The 12921-nt window shown below is 51.4% G+C and overlaps 1 protein-coding gene across 6 annotated transcripts; it reads left to right on the plus strand.

Annotated features, from left to right (window-relative positions):
• Nucleotides 1–871: 871 nt before the first annotated feature.
• On the plus strand, nucleotides 872–11225 carry UQCC5 (ubiquinol-cytochrome c reductase complex assembly factor 5). Of its 6 annotated transcripts, none has more exons than XM_075320824.1 (3): nucleotides 872–945; nucleotides 8482–8642; nucleotides 11093–11225. In XM_075320824.1, exons 1-3 carry the CDS (start codon nucleotides 890–892, stop codon nucleotides 11167–11169), a joined length of 294 nt encoding a protein of 97 aa, XP_075176939.1. In that variant the 5' UTR covers nucleotides 872–889; the 3' UTR covers nucleotides 11170–11225. The 6 variants fall into 6 exon arrangements, with proteins under 6 accessions (XP_075176939.1, XP_075176943.1, XP_075176942.1 ...); XM_075320828.1 differs by having other exon boundaries at nucleotides 934–1016; nucleotides 8481–8642; XM_075320827.1 differs by lacking the exon at nucleotides 872–945 and adding an exon at nucleotides 952–1113.
• The last annotated feature ends 1696 nt before the right edge of the window (nucleotides 11226–12921 follow it).

Genomic DNA, 12921 nt, shown 5'->3' on the forward strand with positions numbered 1-12921 from the left:
TATGGGGCATCAGCGGTTAGCATGTATTGTTATGGAGCATCAGTGGTTGGCATGTACCTTTATGGGGCATCAGTGGTTGGCATGTATTGTTATGGAGCATCAGTGGTTGGCATGTACTGTTATGGGGCATCAGTGGTTGGCATATACTGTTATGGGGCATTAGTAGTTGGCATGTATTGTTATGGGGCATCAGTGGTTAGCATGTACTGTTATGGGGCATCAGTGGTTGGAATGTACTGTTATGGGGCATCAGTGGTTGGCATGTACTGTTATGGGGCATTAGTGGTTGGCATGTATTGTTATGGGGCATCAGTGGTTAGCATGTACTGTTATGGGGCATCAGTGGTTGGAATGTACTGTTATGGGGCATCAGTGGTTGGCATGTACTGTTATGGGGCATTAGTGGTTGGCATGTATTGTTATGGGGCATCAGTGGTTGGAATGTACTGTTATGGGCCATCAATGGTTGGCATGTATTGTTATGGGCCATCAGTGGTTGGAATGTACTGTTATGGGGCATCAGTGGTTGGCATGTACTGTTATGGGGAATCAGTAATTAGTAACATGTACTGTTATGGGGGCATCAGTGGTTGGCATGTACTGGTATGGGGCATCAGTAATTAGTAGCATGTACTGCCTGTTATGGGGCATCAGTGGTTGGAACACACCTCTATAGGGCCTCTGAGGATGGTATACAGTATACAGAGCCCTGTGACTGGCATGTATGGGGCACACTATTATGAGGATGCTGCTGTTCATCCACTATAATGCCCCTCTTAAGTCTGTGTAATCACTGCTCAGGGCTTATCACACAGCCTCAACTGAGCTCACACCTGCTCTCCACTGCGCATGCTCCCTACCGGAACAGCTGCTTGCATCCAATCACGTGATGTTTCCTCGGGTTAACTCGCGTTTGTTCTGTATGTCGCGGTTTTCCAGGGAAAGGTAATGTTTGCTCCGACCTTCAGCCGGAGGGATATAGAGAAGCGGACTGTCACCGGCCAGGACGTGCCCGGGATAAGAGGGGACTGTCACCGGCCAGGACGTGCCCGGGGTAAGAGGGGACAGCGCCACCACCAGGAGGGGACTGCTCAGCGCCAGGACGTGCCCGGGGTAAGAGGGGACTGCTCAGCGCCAGGACGTGCCCGGGGTAAGAGGGGACTGTCACCGGCCAGGACGTGTCCGGGGTAAGAGGGGACTGTCACCGGCCAGGACGTGCCCGGGGTAAGAGGGGACTGCTCAGCGCCAGGACGTGCCCGGGGTAAGAGGGGACTGTCACCGGCCAGGACGTGCCCGGGGTAAGAGGGGACTGTCACCGGCCAGGACGTGTCCGGGGTAAGAGGGGACTGCCCAGCGCCAGGACGTGCCCGGGGTAAGAGGGGACTGTCACCGGCCAGGACGTGTCCGGGGTAAGAGGGGACTGCTCAGCGCCAGGACGTGCCCGGGGTAAGAGGGGACTGCTCAGCGCCAGGACGTGCCCGGGGTAAGAGGGGACTGCTCAGCGCCAGGACGTGCCCGGGGTAAGAGGGGACTGCTCAGCGCCAGGACGTGCCCGGGGTAAGAGGGGACTGCTCAGCGCCAGGACGTGCCCGGGGTAAGAGGGGACTGCTCAGCGCCAGGACGTGCCCGGGGTAAGAGGGGACTGTCACCGGCCAGGACGTGCCCGGGGTAAGAGGGGACTGCTCAGCGCCAGGACGTGCCCGGGGTAAGAGGGGACTGCTCAGCGCCAGGACGTGCCCGGGGTAAGAGGGGACTGTCACCGGCCAGGACGTGCCCGGGGTAAGAGGGGACTGTCACCGGCCAGGACGTGCCCGGGGTAAGAGGGGACTGTCACCGGCCAGGACGTGTCCGGGGTAAGAGGGGACTGCTCAGCGCCAGGACGTGCCCGGGGTAAGAGGGGACTGTCACCGGCCAGGACGTGCCCGGGGTAAGAGGGGACTGTCACCGGCCAGGACGTGCCCGGGGTAAGAGGGGACTGTCACCGGCCAGGACGTGTCCGGGGTAAGAGGGGACTGCCCAGCGCCAGGACGTGCCCGGGGTAAGAGGGGACTGTCACCGGCCAGGACGTGTCCGGGGTAAGAGGGGACTGCTCAGCGCCAGGACGTGCCCGGGGTAAGAGGGGACAGCGCCACCACCAGGAGGGACTGCTCAGCGCCAGGACGTGCCCGGGGTAAGAGGGGACTGCTCAGCGCCAGGACGTGCCCGGGGTAAGAGGGGACTGCTCAGCGCCAGGACGTGCCCGGGGTAAGAGGGGACTGCTCAGCGCCAGGACGTGCCCGGGGTAAGAGGGGACTGCTCAGCGCCAGGACGTGCCCGGGGTAAGAGGGGACTGCTCAGCGCCAGGACGTGCCCGGGGTAAGAGGGGACTGCTCAGCGCCAGGACGTGCCCGGGGTAAGAGGGGACTGCTCAGCGCCAGGACGTGCCCGGGGTAAGAGGGGACTGTCACCGGCCAGGACGTGCCCGGGGTAAGAGGGGACTGCTCAGCGCCAGGACGTGCCCGGGGTAAGAGGGGACTGCCCAGCGCCAGGACGTGCCCGGTGTAAGAGGGGACTGCTCAGCGCCAGGACGTGCCCGGTGTAAGAGGGGACTGCTCAGCGCCAGGACGTGCCCGGGGTAAGAGGGGACTGCTCAGCGCCAGGACGTGCCCGGGGTAAGAGGGGACTGCTCAGCGCCAGGACGTGCCCGGGGTAAGAGGGGACTGCTCAGCGCCAGGACGTGCCCGGGGTAAGAGGGGACTGCCCAGCGCCAGGACGTGCCCGGTGTAAGAGGGACTGCTCAGCGCCAGGACGTGCCCGGTGTAAGAGGGGACTGCTCAGCGCCAGGACGTGCCCGGTGTAAGAGGGGACTGCTCAGCGCCAGGACGTGCCCGGGGTAAGAGGGGACTGCTCAGCGCCAGGACGTGCCCGGGGTAAGAGGGGACTGCTCAGCGCCAGGACGTGCCCGGGGTAAGAGGGGACTGCTCAGCGCCAGGACTTGCCCGGGGTAAGAGGGGACTGCTCAGCGCCAGGACGTGCCCGGGGTAAGAGGGGACTGTCACCGGCCAGGACGTGCCCGGGGTAAGAGGGGACTGCTCAGCGCCAGGACGTGCCCGGGGTAAGAGGGGACTGCCCAGCGCCAGGACGTGCCCGGTGTAAGAGGGGACTGCTCAGCGCCAGGACGTGCCCGGTGTAAGAGGGGACTGCTCAGCGCCAGGACGTGCCCGGGGTAAGAGGGGACTGCTCAGCGCCAGGACGTGCCCGGGGTAAGAGGGGACTGTCACCGGCCAGGACGTGCCCGGGGTAAGAGGGGACTGTCACCGGCCAGGACGTGCCCGGGGTAAGAGGGGACTGCTCAGCGCCAGGACGTGCCCGGGGTAAGAGGGGACTGCCCAGTGCCAGGACGTGCCCGGGGTAAGAGGGGACTGCTCAGCGCCAGGACGTGCCCGGGGTAAGAGGGGACTGCTCAGCGCCAGGACGTGCCCGGGGTAAGAGGGGACTGCTCAGCGCCAGGACGTGCCCGGGGTAAGAGGGGACTGCTCAGCGCCAGGACGTGCCCGGGGTAAGAGGGGACTGCTCAGCGCCAGGACGTGCCCGGGGTAAGAGGGGACTGTCACCGGCCAGGACGTGTCCGGGGTAAGAGGGGACTGCTCAGCGCCAGGACGTGCCCGGGGTAAGAGGGGACTGCTCAGCGCCAGGACGTGTCCGGGGTAAGAGGGGACTGCTCAGCGCCAGGACGTGTCCGGGGTAAGAGGGGACTGCTCAGCGCCAGGACGTGCCCGGGGTAAGAGGGGACTGCCCAGTGCCAGGACGTGCCCGGGGTAAGAGGGGACTGCCCAGCGCCAGGTCGTGCCCGGGGTAAGAGGGGACTGCTCAGCGCCAGGACGTGCCCGGGGTAAGAGGGGACTGCCCAGCGCCAGGACGTGCCCGGGGTAAGAGGGGACTGCTCAGCGCCAGGACGTGCCCGGGGTAAGAGGGGACTGCTCAGCGCCAGGACGTGCCCGGGGTAAGAGGGGACTTCTTAGCGCCAGGACGTGCCCGGGGTAAGAGGGGACTGCTCAGCGCCAGGACGTGCCCGGGGTAAGAGGGGACTGCTCAGCGCCAGGACGTGCCCGGGGTAAGAGGGGACTGCTCAGCGCCAGGACGTGCCCGGGGTAAGAGGGGACTGCTCAGCGCCAGGACGTGCCCGGGGTAAGAGGGGACAGCGCCACCACCGGGAGGGGACTGCATGCAGTGCATTATTCTATACGTGCCGTCTCAGGCTGGATAATTATTGTTTTCTGGTTGTTTGTTTTACATTAATGACTTGGGGGTTAAAAAATAATTTTTGCAAAATGATTTAATTACACATTTTGTATCAAGAGATAAGAGTTACAATCTCTCCCTTTAAGCCATCAGAATGAGCTCACTGACTGGTTCTCAGTTAACTCATTCTGCACCCAGTCATCAATTGTGCAAGACAGAGGCTATAAACGAATGTCTAAAAGCAAAAAAATGACTCTAAATGTGGACAGCGTCAGGCTGGGGCCATTTTCCCCCGCTCCTGACCAGCCACATTTTAGATTTTTATCATACATGTGCTTTTAACGGCTCTAACATGTTTTTTTTGTTTTGTTTTTTGTTTTTACACAGGGCTCAATTTTTTTATGTCTTTTTTACTTTTTGTTTTTTTACTCTGATCTCAACAGTCAGCATACATTACGTTTCTGTGTAAAGTCTTAGGCTGTGTGCACACGTTGCGTTTTTTACCGCGGAAACGCTGCGTTTAGAACTGCAGCGTTTCAGTGGCAAATTGCATGCGTTCAGCTTTCCCAGCAAAGTGTATGAGAAAGCCGAAAAATCAGCAGCGTTTTGGATGCCAAAAATCGGTGCGGAAAGAAAAGCAGCATGTCACTTCTTTTGTGCGTTGTGGCTGCGTTCTCTCCGCCCATTGAAATCAATGATGCGGGTCAGAACGCAGCTACACCGCAGTTCGCTGCATTTTTGTTGCGATCCACGGGCTTTGTCGGCATACAGAACGCAGGCATTTACCTGGAAGTGAGGTCAAGAGGTTTCATGTTGACCTCACTTCCTGGCAAAGTTCAGGAAAGCCCCCGGTGTCGCCAAAGTGCCCGCCCCGCCCCCCCCCCCCCCTCCCGAAAATCCAACATGGCCATGCGCACAGCAGCGCACCAGCCGCCCTACTCCTGTTGCATGTGCAATAACACATGCGACAGAAAACTGCTCCCCAGGCCCTGCCAGGTCACCCCCTATTCCCCCGGTGTCCTCCGGTGTCCCCCGGTAACCCCCGTACCTGTCACAGCGCTGATCCCCCCCCCCCCGGCCCCCTCCTCCTTCACATTGCGCGCCGGTCACATGTGCCGAGCAGCTGACGGCTTCCTGTGTTCAGTGTGAGCTGCGCTGGCTGCTGCTCGGCACTGTGCAGCTGTGACCCGGGGAGAGTGGGTGCAGATTCTTTGCACCCACTCTCCTCAAATGGAGGGTCTGCACTACTAGAAAATGGGGGACACGTTCCCTGAGCGTGCCCCACATATTCTAGAAGGTCCAGAGGCGACGTGGGACGTCAAAAATGGATACTGCGGACCCAATTTTTTTTCTTTTCAATAAATTGGTGAAAGAGGATATGTTTTTGGGGAGTGTTTTTTCAAATAAATTTTTTTTTGGTTGTCAATTTTTTTTGCTATTACTGTCAATTAGTTATGTCTGGTATCAAATAGACGCCGTGACATCACTAATTGCTGGGCTTGATGCCAGGTGACATTACACATCTAGTATCAACCCCATATATTACCCCGTTTGCCACCGCACCAGGGCGCGGGATGAGTTGGGGCGAAGCGCCAGGATTGGCGCATCTAATGGATGCGCCACTTCTGGGGTGGCTGTGGCCTGCTATTTTTAGGCTGGGAAGAGTCCAATAACCATGGCTCTTCCCATCCTGAGAATACCAGACCCCAGCTGTCAGCTTCACCTTGGCTGGTGATCTAATTTGGGGGGGACCCCACGTTTTTTTTTGTTTGTTTTTTTTTTTTAATTATTTATAAATAAAAAAAAAATACAGCTTGGGGAGCCCTCCAAATTGATCACCAGACAAGATGAAGCTGTCAGCTGTGGTTTGCAGGCTACAGCTGTCTGCTTTACCCTGACTGGCCATCAAAAATAGGGGGGACCCCACGTCATTTATTTTAATTATTTTTTTTTGGCTAAACACAAGGCTAGGCACCCTTTAGTGCCACATGAAAGGCACTAAAGGGCGCCAGCTTAGAATATGCAGGGGGGGTGGGACGTTATATATATGTTTGACATCCATTGACACATTTTAGGTTGTGTGCCCACAATCAGGGTTTGCAGCGTTATGGGCGCAGAGTGTTTTCCCTGCGTCCATAACGCTGCGTTGTGCAGTAGAAGCACAGTGGAAGGATTTTTAGAAATCCCGTGCCCACTGGGCTGCTCTTCTCCGCAGCATAAACTGACCTGTGGTGCAGCTTCCCGAGCCTCAGCAAGTCAATTTATGCTGCGGAGACAAGAGTGTTCTGTGCAGGTAGCATAGAGCTCCACAGCAGCCTGAACCCAATCGTGGGCATGGCAGCTGCGTTCTCCCGTGGACAACACTCACATCTCTGCAGGAAGGCTGGCACTGTGTACTGGATGTACTGTGGCACTGTCACTGGATCATGTGGTCAAAAACGCACCTGAAGAAAACGCACGAAAAACGCATGCGTTACAATTCTCCCCTCTGCCAGAGGGTGCGTTTTTTTCTGCGCTGAAAAAAAACGCAACGTGTGCACATAGCCTTAGGCTATGTGCGCACGTAGCGTTTGTCCCTGCAGAAATTTCTGCAGCGATTTGAACAGCACACGTGCGCTTCAAATCGCTGCAGAAACAGTCCGTATGAAAAAAAAAAAGCCGATTCCATGCGCTCTGAGTGCAGCCCCTCCCATAGACAGAGTGAGCGCTGCATGCAGAGCGCAGGAAAGAAGTGACATGTCACTTCTTAGAACGCGCGCTTCGGGCAGCAGCCGAAGCGCTGTGCTCTAATGCGCCACGTGCGCACGGCTCCTGCATAATCTTCATAGATTGTGCAGGGGACGCAGGACGCATGCAGTTACGCTGCGGTGCAGATCGCAGCATAACTGCATGCAAATACGCACACGTGCGCACATAGCCTTAAATGGCAATTGACCACATCCCTTCTTTTCATTGCTGACCTCCCTTGTAACGGGCTGGTATATTAGCCAAAATTGTCTAGGAGTTACAGCCTCCTGAAGAGTCGACTGCGTCTCCTCGGACCCAGCCGCTTCTCCTCCCGCCCTATACCCAGTGATCACCAGTGGGTCCGGAGGAGGAAGCACTGTCAGCGCTTCCCAATCTATGTACTGTTGGATCCATAAGGCAGACATGATAATACACCGTGTCTGCCTTCTCTGTGGGGAGTGTGGCTGTGTCTGACAGCCATAGCTGCACAATCTCCTGCAAGCTGTTTATTCTGCATTGACGCAGAGTAAAGTGAGGACCACCCCAATGTTTATAGTTCATGGGTGGTCCAGAAATAGCTAATAACCCCATGTAATCAATGGCCAATTATACAGAAGTGCAAGATTTAAATAATGGCTGCGAGATTAGTGATCCAAACTCCCAGAGTCATAGGGTAGATCAGCCGGGACTAGGGTACAGAAATGTGCCTGATTTACACTCGTATAAAACTAGCCTAATGTTACCTCCTATTGTGCAGTGGGCCAATACTGGCACCCATAGCTGGCACCAATTTATACACAACCCCCCCCCCCCCCCCTTGTTGATCCCTTAGCATTTTGCCACATATTATTTAACCATTTATACTGCAGCTGGATCCCCTCTAACGCCCACTGCCCAACCTTTTTTGCCTATCATTCAAACACCCAATCCACAAGCTCTAGCCATTTAGGGGATTGTAGTTGTCCCTAGAGTACAACCACAAATATCAAATTAGCTGTGAAAAATGTCTGGTGGTTCAGGGTCATACACACTTGCGGGCATTGAGGTCCTGCGCAGGCGCACTTTGATCTGCACTGCTCAGGGCAGATCAAAGTATTGTAGTGCGCCTGCGCAGGACCTCAATGCTGGCGTGTGTGTATGACGTAGGACGCATCATGCACCGCGGCTTCAGAATAAGGAAGACCAAGATGGCCGAAAGTGGAGGCGCCGGTCCCGGAGAACGGAGACACCCATCCGACTGCTGTGCACCAGAGCAACCTTCTAGGTGAGTATTATAAAGTGTTTTTTATGTTCTACACAGCGGCCTGGGCTCTTATATACAGCATGTTAGAATACTCTAACTATATATAAGAGCCCAGTGGTGGTGGCCGCAGCTTACAGTCACCAAATCTGGTGACAGGTTCCCTTTAATGCAGAACTGGGCATGCACCGGTGCCCGGCCAATATGACTACTAAGCATTTGTATCGGGACGTTCTCCCTTTTCTTTTGCCTTTTCTGAAGCGTTAATGTGAACATGTTCCTTCTTCTTGCAGACCCACAGACATGAGGCAGAAAAGCACAATAAGCACTCTAATGGATCTGGTCCCAGGGAAGCGGAGATTTGGCATGTACCGATTCTTACCCTTCTTCTTTGTCCTCGGAGGGGCCATGGAATGGTTTATGATCAATGTTCGAATTGGCAGAGAGACATTTTGTAAGTGCCCTCACCATCCTGCAAAACCAAAAAAACAACTTTCATCATAGAATGGTAGAGTTGGAAGGGACCTCAAGGGCCATCGGGTCCAACCCCCTGTGAGTGCAGGCTTTCCTAAATCATCCCAGCTATATGTGTATCCAGTTTCCGGTTGAGGATTGCCATCCCGTGGTGGCCTGTTCCACTCCCATTGCTTCTTGCACTTCCTTGTGCTAATGAGAATAGGGTGATTCCCTCTGCACTGTGACTTCCTTTCAGATACTTGTAGACCGCTATTAAGTCTCCTCTCAGCCTTCTCTCATATACAGATCTGGCCTCCCGTTAAATTTTTTTAGGCCTCATTCAGACACACTTGTTCTATCCATGACTTTTAATTATAGTCCATGGAAATGTTTACCACCATTTTTTTTTGCAGACTGATTGCATGTAAACTTGTCCATTTTTTCATTTGACTTATAGATCAAACTCATCCATCGAAGTGAATGGATGAGTGAAAAACATGAAACCGTGGATAGCACTTGGATGTCATCTGAGCGCTGTCCATTTTTAAGTAGTAAGAGAAGCAATGATTAGGTTTTTTTTCTTTTAAAGCCAAAAAAGCGGCTACAAGGATCAAAAATGAGTGACATTTGTCTCCCGTGCACTCATGCGAAATGATCCGTACTTTTTTGTATCCAAATAAAAAAAAATGTTGGGACGAAGCCTTAGTTTTGTATTTTTATATCAGAATTTTTTTCTATATATATTCATATGAATTATAATTTACTTCTTTTAACTTATGCCTGAAATAATGGAGGAGAGGAAAAGAAAACATCTCTAATCTTTAAAGGGTTGTCCTTGGAGTACAAGTCTGCAGTAATTCTATGTGAATCCTCAAGGTGCTGTCTAGATTTCCCGGCCACATTCTGCTTAGACGTGTTCGGCCTTGCACAAGTTACTTGTTTTGACTGAGGCTGCGCACGTCTAGTTGGCATGTGACCGCATGTATTCAAATCGCTTACTTGTGGTCATGCGTTTACCCACCCTGACAGCATGTGCACTGCGAGGATTCACACAGAATTAAGGCAGACCTGTACCCAAATGTGACTGCCGACTAATGAATCCTTGCAGTGCGCATGCTGTCCGGGTTCTCCGGTGCCAAGAGTTGGTGGATGTGTGACCACATGTAAGCCATTTACACACATGCAGGCACATGCCAACTAGACTTGCCAAGCCTCATTCAATGCAAGTGACATGTGCAAGGAAAGATACGTCTAGTCAGAATGTGGCTGGAGAATCCAGACAGCACATGCATTGCGCACTTTGAGGATTTACAAGTCTGCAGTCACATAGAATTACTGCAGACTTGTACCCCAAGGCTGTACAACCCCTTTAAAGGCCATCGATCAGCCCAAAATGACTATTCAAAACAAGCACAAGTGCTCGGGGGACATTTGGCATGCAGAAGAGTGCACCTTCCCACAAACTTGTAAAAACTGCATTCACACGATGGTATGGCGTCCGATGTGAGAGCATCGGATGCGATATGCAAATGACTCCCAGCTCACGCAACTGTGATCCGATTTTGCGATCAGATCACAGCTGTGGAGGAGAGGGAAGGATTAATCTCCCCATCTCCTCCATTGTCAGCTGATGCAATTATCGTACTGCACTCAGATGTCATCCGAGTGCAGTCCGATGTGTCACTTGCACCTATAGACTTGTATGGATGCGAGTGAGACGTCTTTCGCTGACAATTGCAGCATGCTGCGACTTTTTTCTCTCATTTCTCTCTGTATTCCCTCATATTGCACTCGTCCGATTCATACGCTCGTGTGAGCGTACCCTAACACAGCATCTGTGCTTGGTTTGAACAGTCCTTTTCAGCTGGTAGATTCCCTTTAGGCTGTGTTCAGCTTTTGCAGCGGGTTGTTTGTTTGTTTTGGGTTGTTTTTCTTAAGCAAAATAAAAGCTGCTTTTTACAGTGCCAGAAATCTCCTGCACACGCTTGTTTTTTGGTCTTTTTTTCTGTTTTTTGTTTTTTTTTAATCTGCGCCATTCTTTTAACTTGCTTTTTTTCATCTATAGAGAAGAATGAGAAAATGCAACAATCACATGCATCACCATGCGTTTTTGCTACTTTTTTTTTTTTTTTTTTTTTTTTTTACAATAAATTTATTAAACATATATTGCTCAAAAAAATAAAGGGAACACCAAAATACAAAATCCTTGTTTGTGTTCCCTTTATTTTTTTGAGCAGTATATATTGTAGAGAAATGTCACACTTAATCCGCAAGGGAAAAAAAAAAACATAGACGCTGCAAAACAAAAAAGTAGGAAAAAAAGTAGCAAAACTTGCTTTTCGCAAGCAGCGTCTTTACTGGGGTCTTCACCATCCATTTCAGCTATGGCACTAGTATATCACCAGCAGACATGCTAACCTATTCACTTTTATGATCTTTTTGTTTCAGATGACGTGTACAGAAGACGCCAGTCAGAGAGACTGTATGAAGAAAAGGCTTTACTGAGCGATAAAGGCCAAACCTGAAACTCCACAACTGATTTACCATGAATGAATGAAAATAAATATTTATTTTTTAGTAATCGTGCTTTGAGAATTTCCATTATTTCACCCTAGTTAGTAGCTGCGGACAAATTTGCTCAAGCGTTAATAGAGACACATGGTCCTTGTAATGTGTACAACACTGTACCCATCTAGGCCATGGTGACGCTGGGCTTTCCTTCACCTCCACATGGCAAACATCTTGTTTTTGCAAAGCTTCATAATAACATATAAAATCTTTCCACCTACCCTAAAAATGTAAAGGCCTTTTACATTGGGCAACAATTGAGGATCGTCCCTATTTATTACACAGCGTGGAAACGTGTAGTTGTCAAATAGTGAAAAATACTTTGTCGTTTACAACATCATTTGTGATGACTTGAAATCGTAGTTTGTTAGCAGCACAACCTCTGTTGTAAAAATATTGAGGCTGGTGTACTTACTATGAAAATGAACATCAGAATGGTTGCATACTCCTCAAGTTAAAATGAGCAATTTATGAGTCTATCTACAGCAGGACTCCTAAAATGTTGATGTAAATGGAATCTCTTAGCCCAAAATTACATCATAGACTAAGCACATAGCTTTGTATGGGGTATAGCACCTATAAAAATTGCACTAGTGCAGTAATAGTCTGCTCGCCTTCTCTCTTCTGCAGAAGTATATATGCTAGTTGGGGTTCTTGGTGCACTCTGGGTGTGGCCAAGAAGCTCAGTGCACCTTTCTGCTCACGGGTTCTGCATGTCCCACCTCCTTCACTGGTGATGGACAGCACTGACTTGCCAATGAGCACTCTGCAGAAAACGCTCTTGCAAGCCAGCACTGTCAATCACCAGTGAAAGAGGCAGGGACATGCAGAACCAGGGAGCAGAAAGGTGCACTAGGCTCTTTGGTCACATTCAGTTTCTGCAGAATGCAGACAGCGATTAGAATGCTAAGGTTGCAGTTTTTATAGTGTCTATATCCCCTACAAGGCCATACGCTCGGTGTATACTGTCAGCTTGGCTGACAGACTCCCTGTTTTAACTTTCACAAAGGATTTCAGAACTTTTTTGACATGGATTTGTCTGGTTATCAAAAATAGACTGCATCCCACTGCATTTTTTAAATTAGTTATTAATAAATGATTTTAGAAAACTGCATGTGGTCCCCCCTATTAGTCAAACAGACAGCTGGGGGCTGGTATTCTAAAGCTGAGGAGGCCCATGGTTATTTGGGCTTTCCCAGCCTAAAAATAGCAGCCCGCAGTTTCCCCATAAGTGGTGCATCTATTAGATGTCCCAATTCTGGCGCTTTCCTCAGCTCTTCCCGATTGCTCTGGTGGGGTGGCATTTGGGGTAATACATTTGGGGTTGATCCCAGCTGTGAAATGTCCACTTGCATCAAGCCCAGGGGTTAGTAATGAAGAGGCGTCTATCAGACAACCCCATTACTAACCCAGGAAAGTGTAGGGTTAAAGAAAATACACACAGGAAAAAATATAATAATTTATTTGATAAAGACTCCCCCACATTTCCTCGTTTACAAATGTATTCATTAAAAAAAAATCCATGAAGTTCAGATGTAATCCAAAAACACCCATTACATTTTCTCAGAACAAGGCTACATAGATCACTCATGGTTAGCCACAGGTACAGAATTTCTCACATGGTCCTCAAAAATAGGGGGGGGAGGACCCCAAGTAAATTTTTTTTTTTTTTTCTTTCTTTCTTTCTTTCCAGCAGCATACAGGCATTT

The sequence above is a fragment of the Anomaloglossus baeobatrachus genome, chromosome 8 (genome assembly GCF_048569485.1).
Source record: "Anomaloglossus baeobatrachus isolate aAnoBae1 chromosome 8, aAnoBae1.hap1, whole genome shotgun sequence".
NCBI classification, from domain to species: Eukaryota; Metazoa; Chordata; class Amphibia; order Anura; family Aromobatidae; genus Anomaloglossus; species Anomaloglossus baeobatrachus.

Excerpts from the sequence above, each read along its gene's own strand:
- UQCC5 (XM_075320824.1), top strand. The coding sequence starts at position 890 with ATGTTTCCTCGGGTTAACTCGCGTTTGTTCTGTATGTCGCGGTTTTCC. Across the intron at positions 946-8,481 it reads TCGCGGTTTTCCAGGGAAAG|ACCCACAGACATGAGGCAGA; the intron begins GTAATGTTTGCT and ends TTCTTCTTGCAG. Across the intron at positions 8,643-11,092 it reads AATTGGCAGAGAGACATTTT|ATGACGTGTACAGAAGACGC; the intron begins GTAAGTGCCCTC and ends TTTTTGTTTCAG.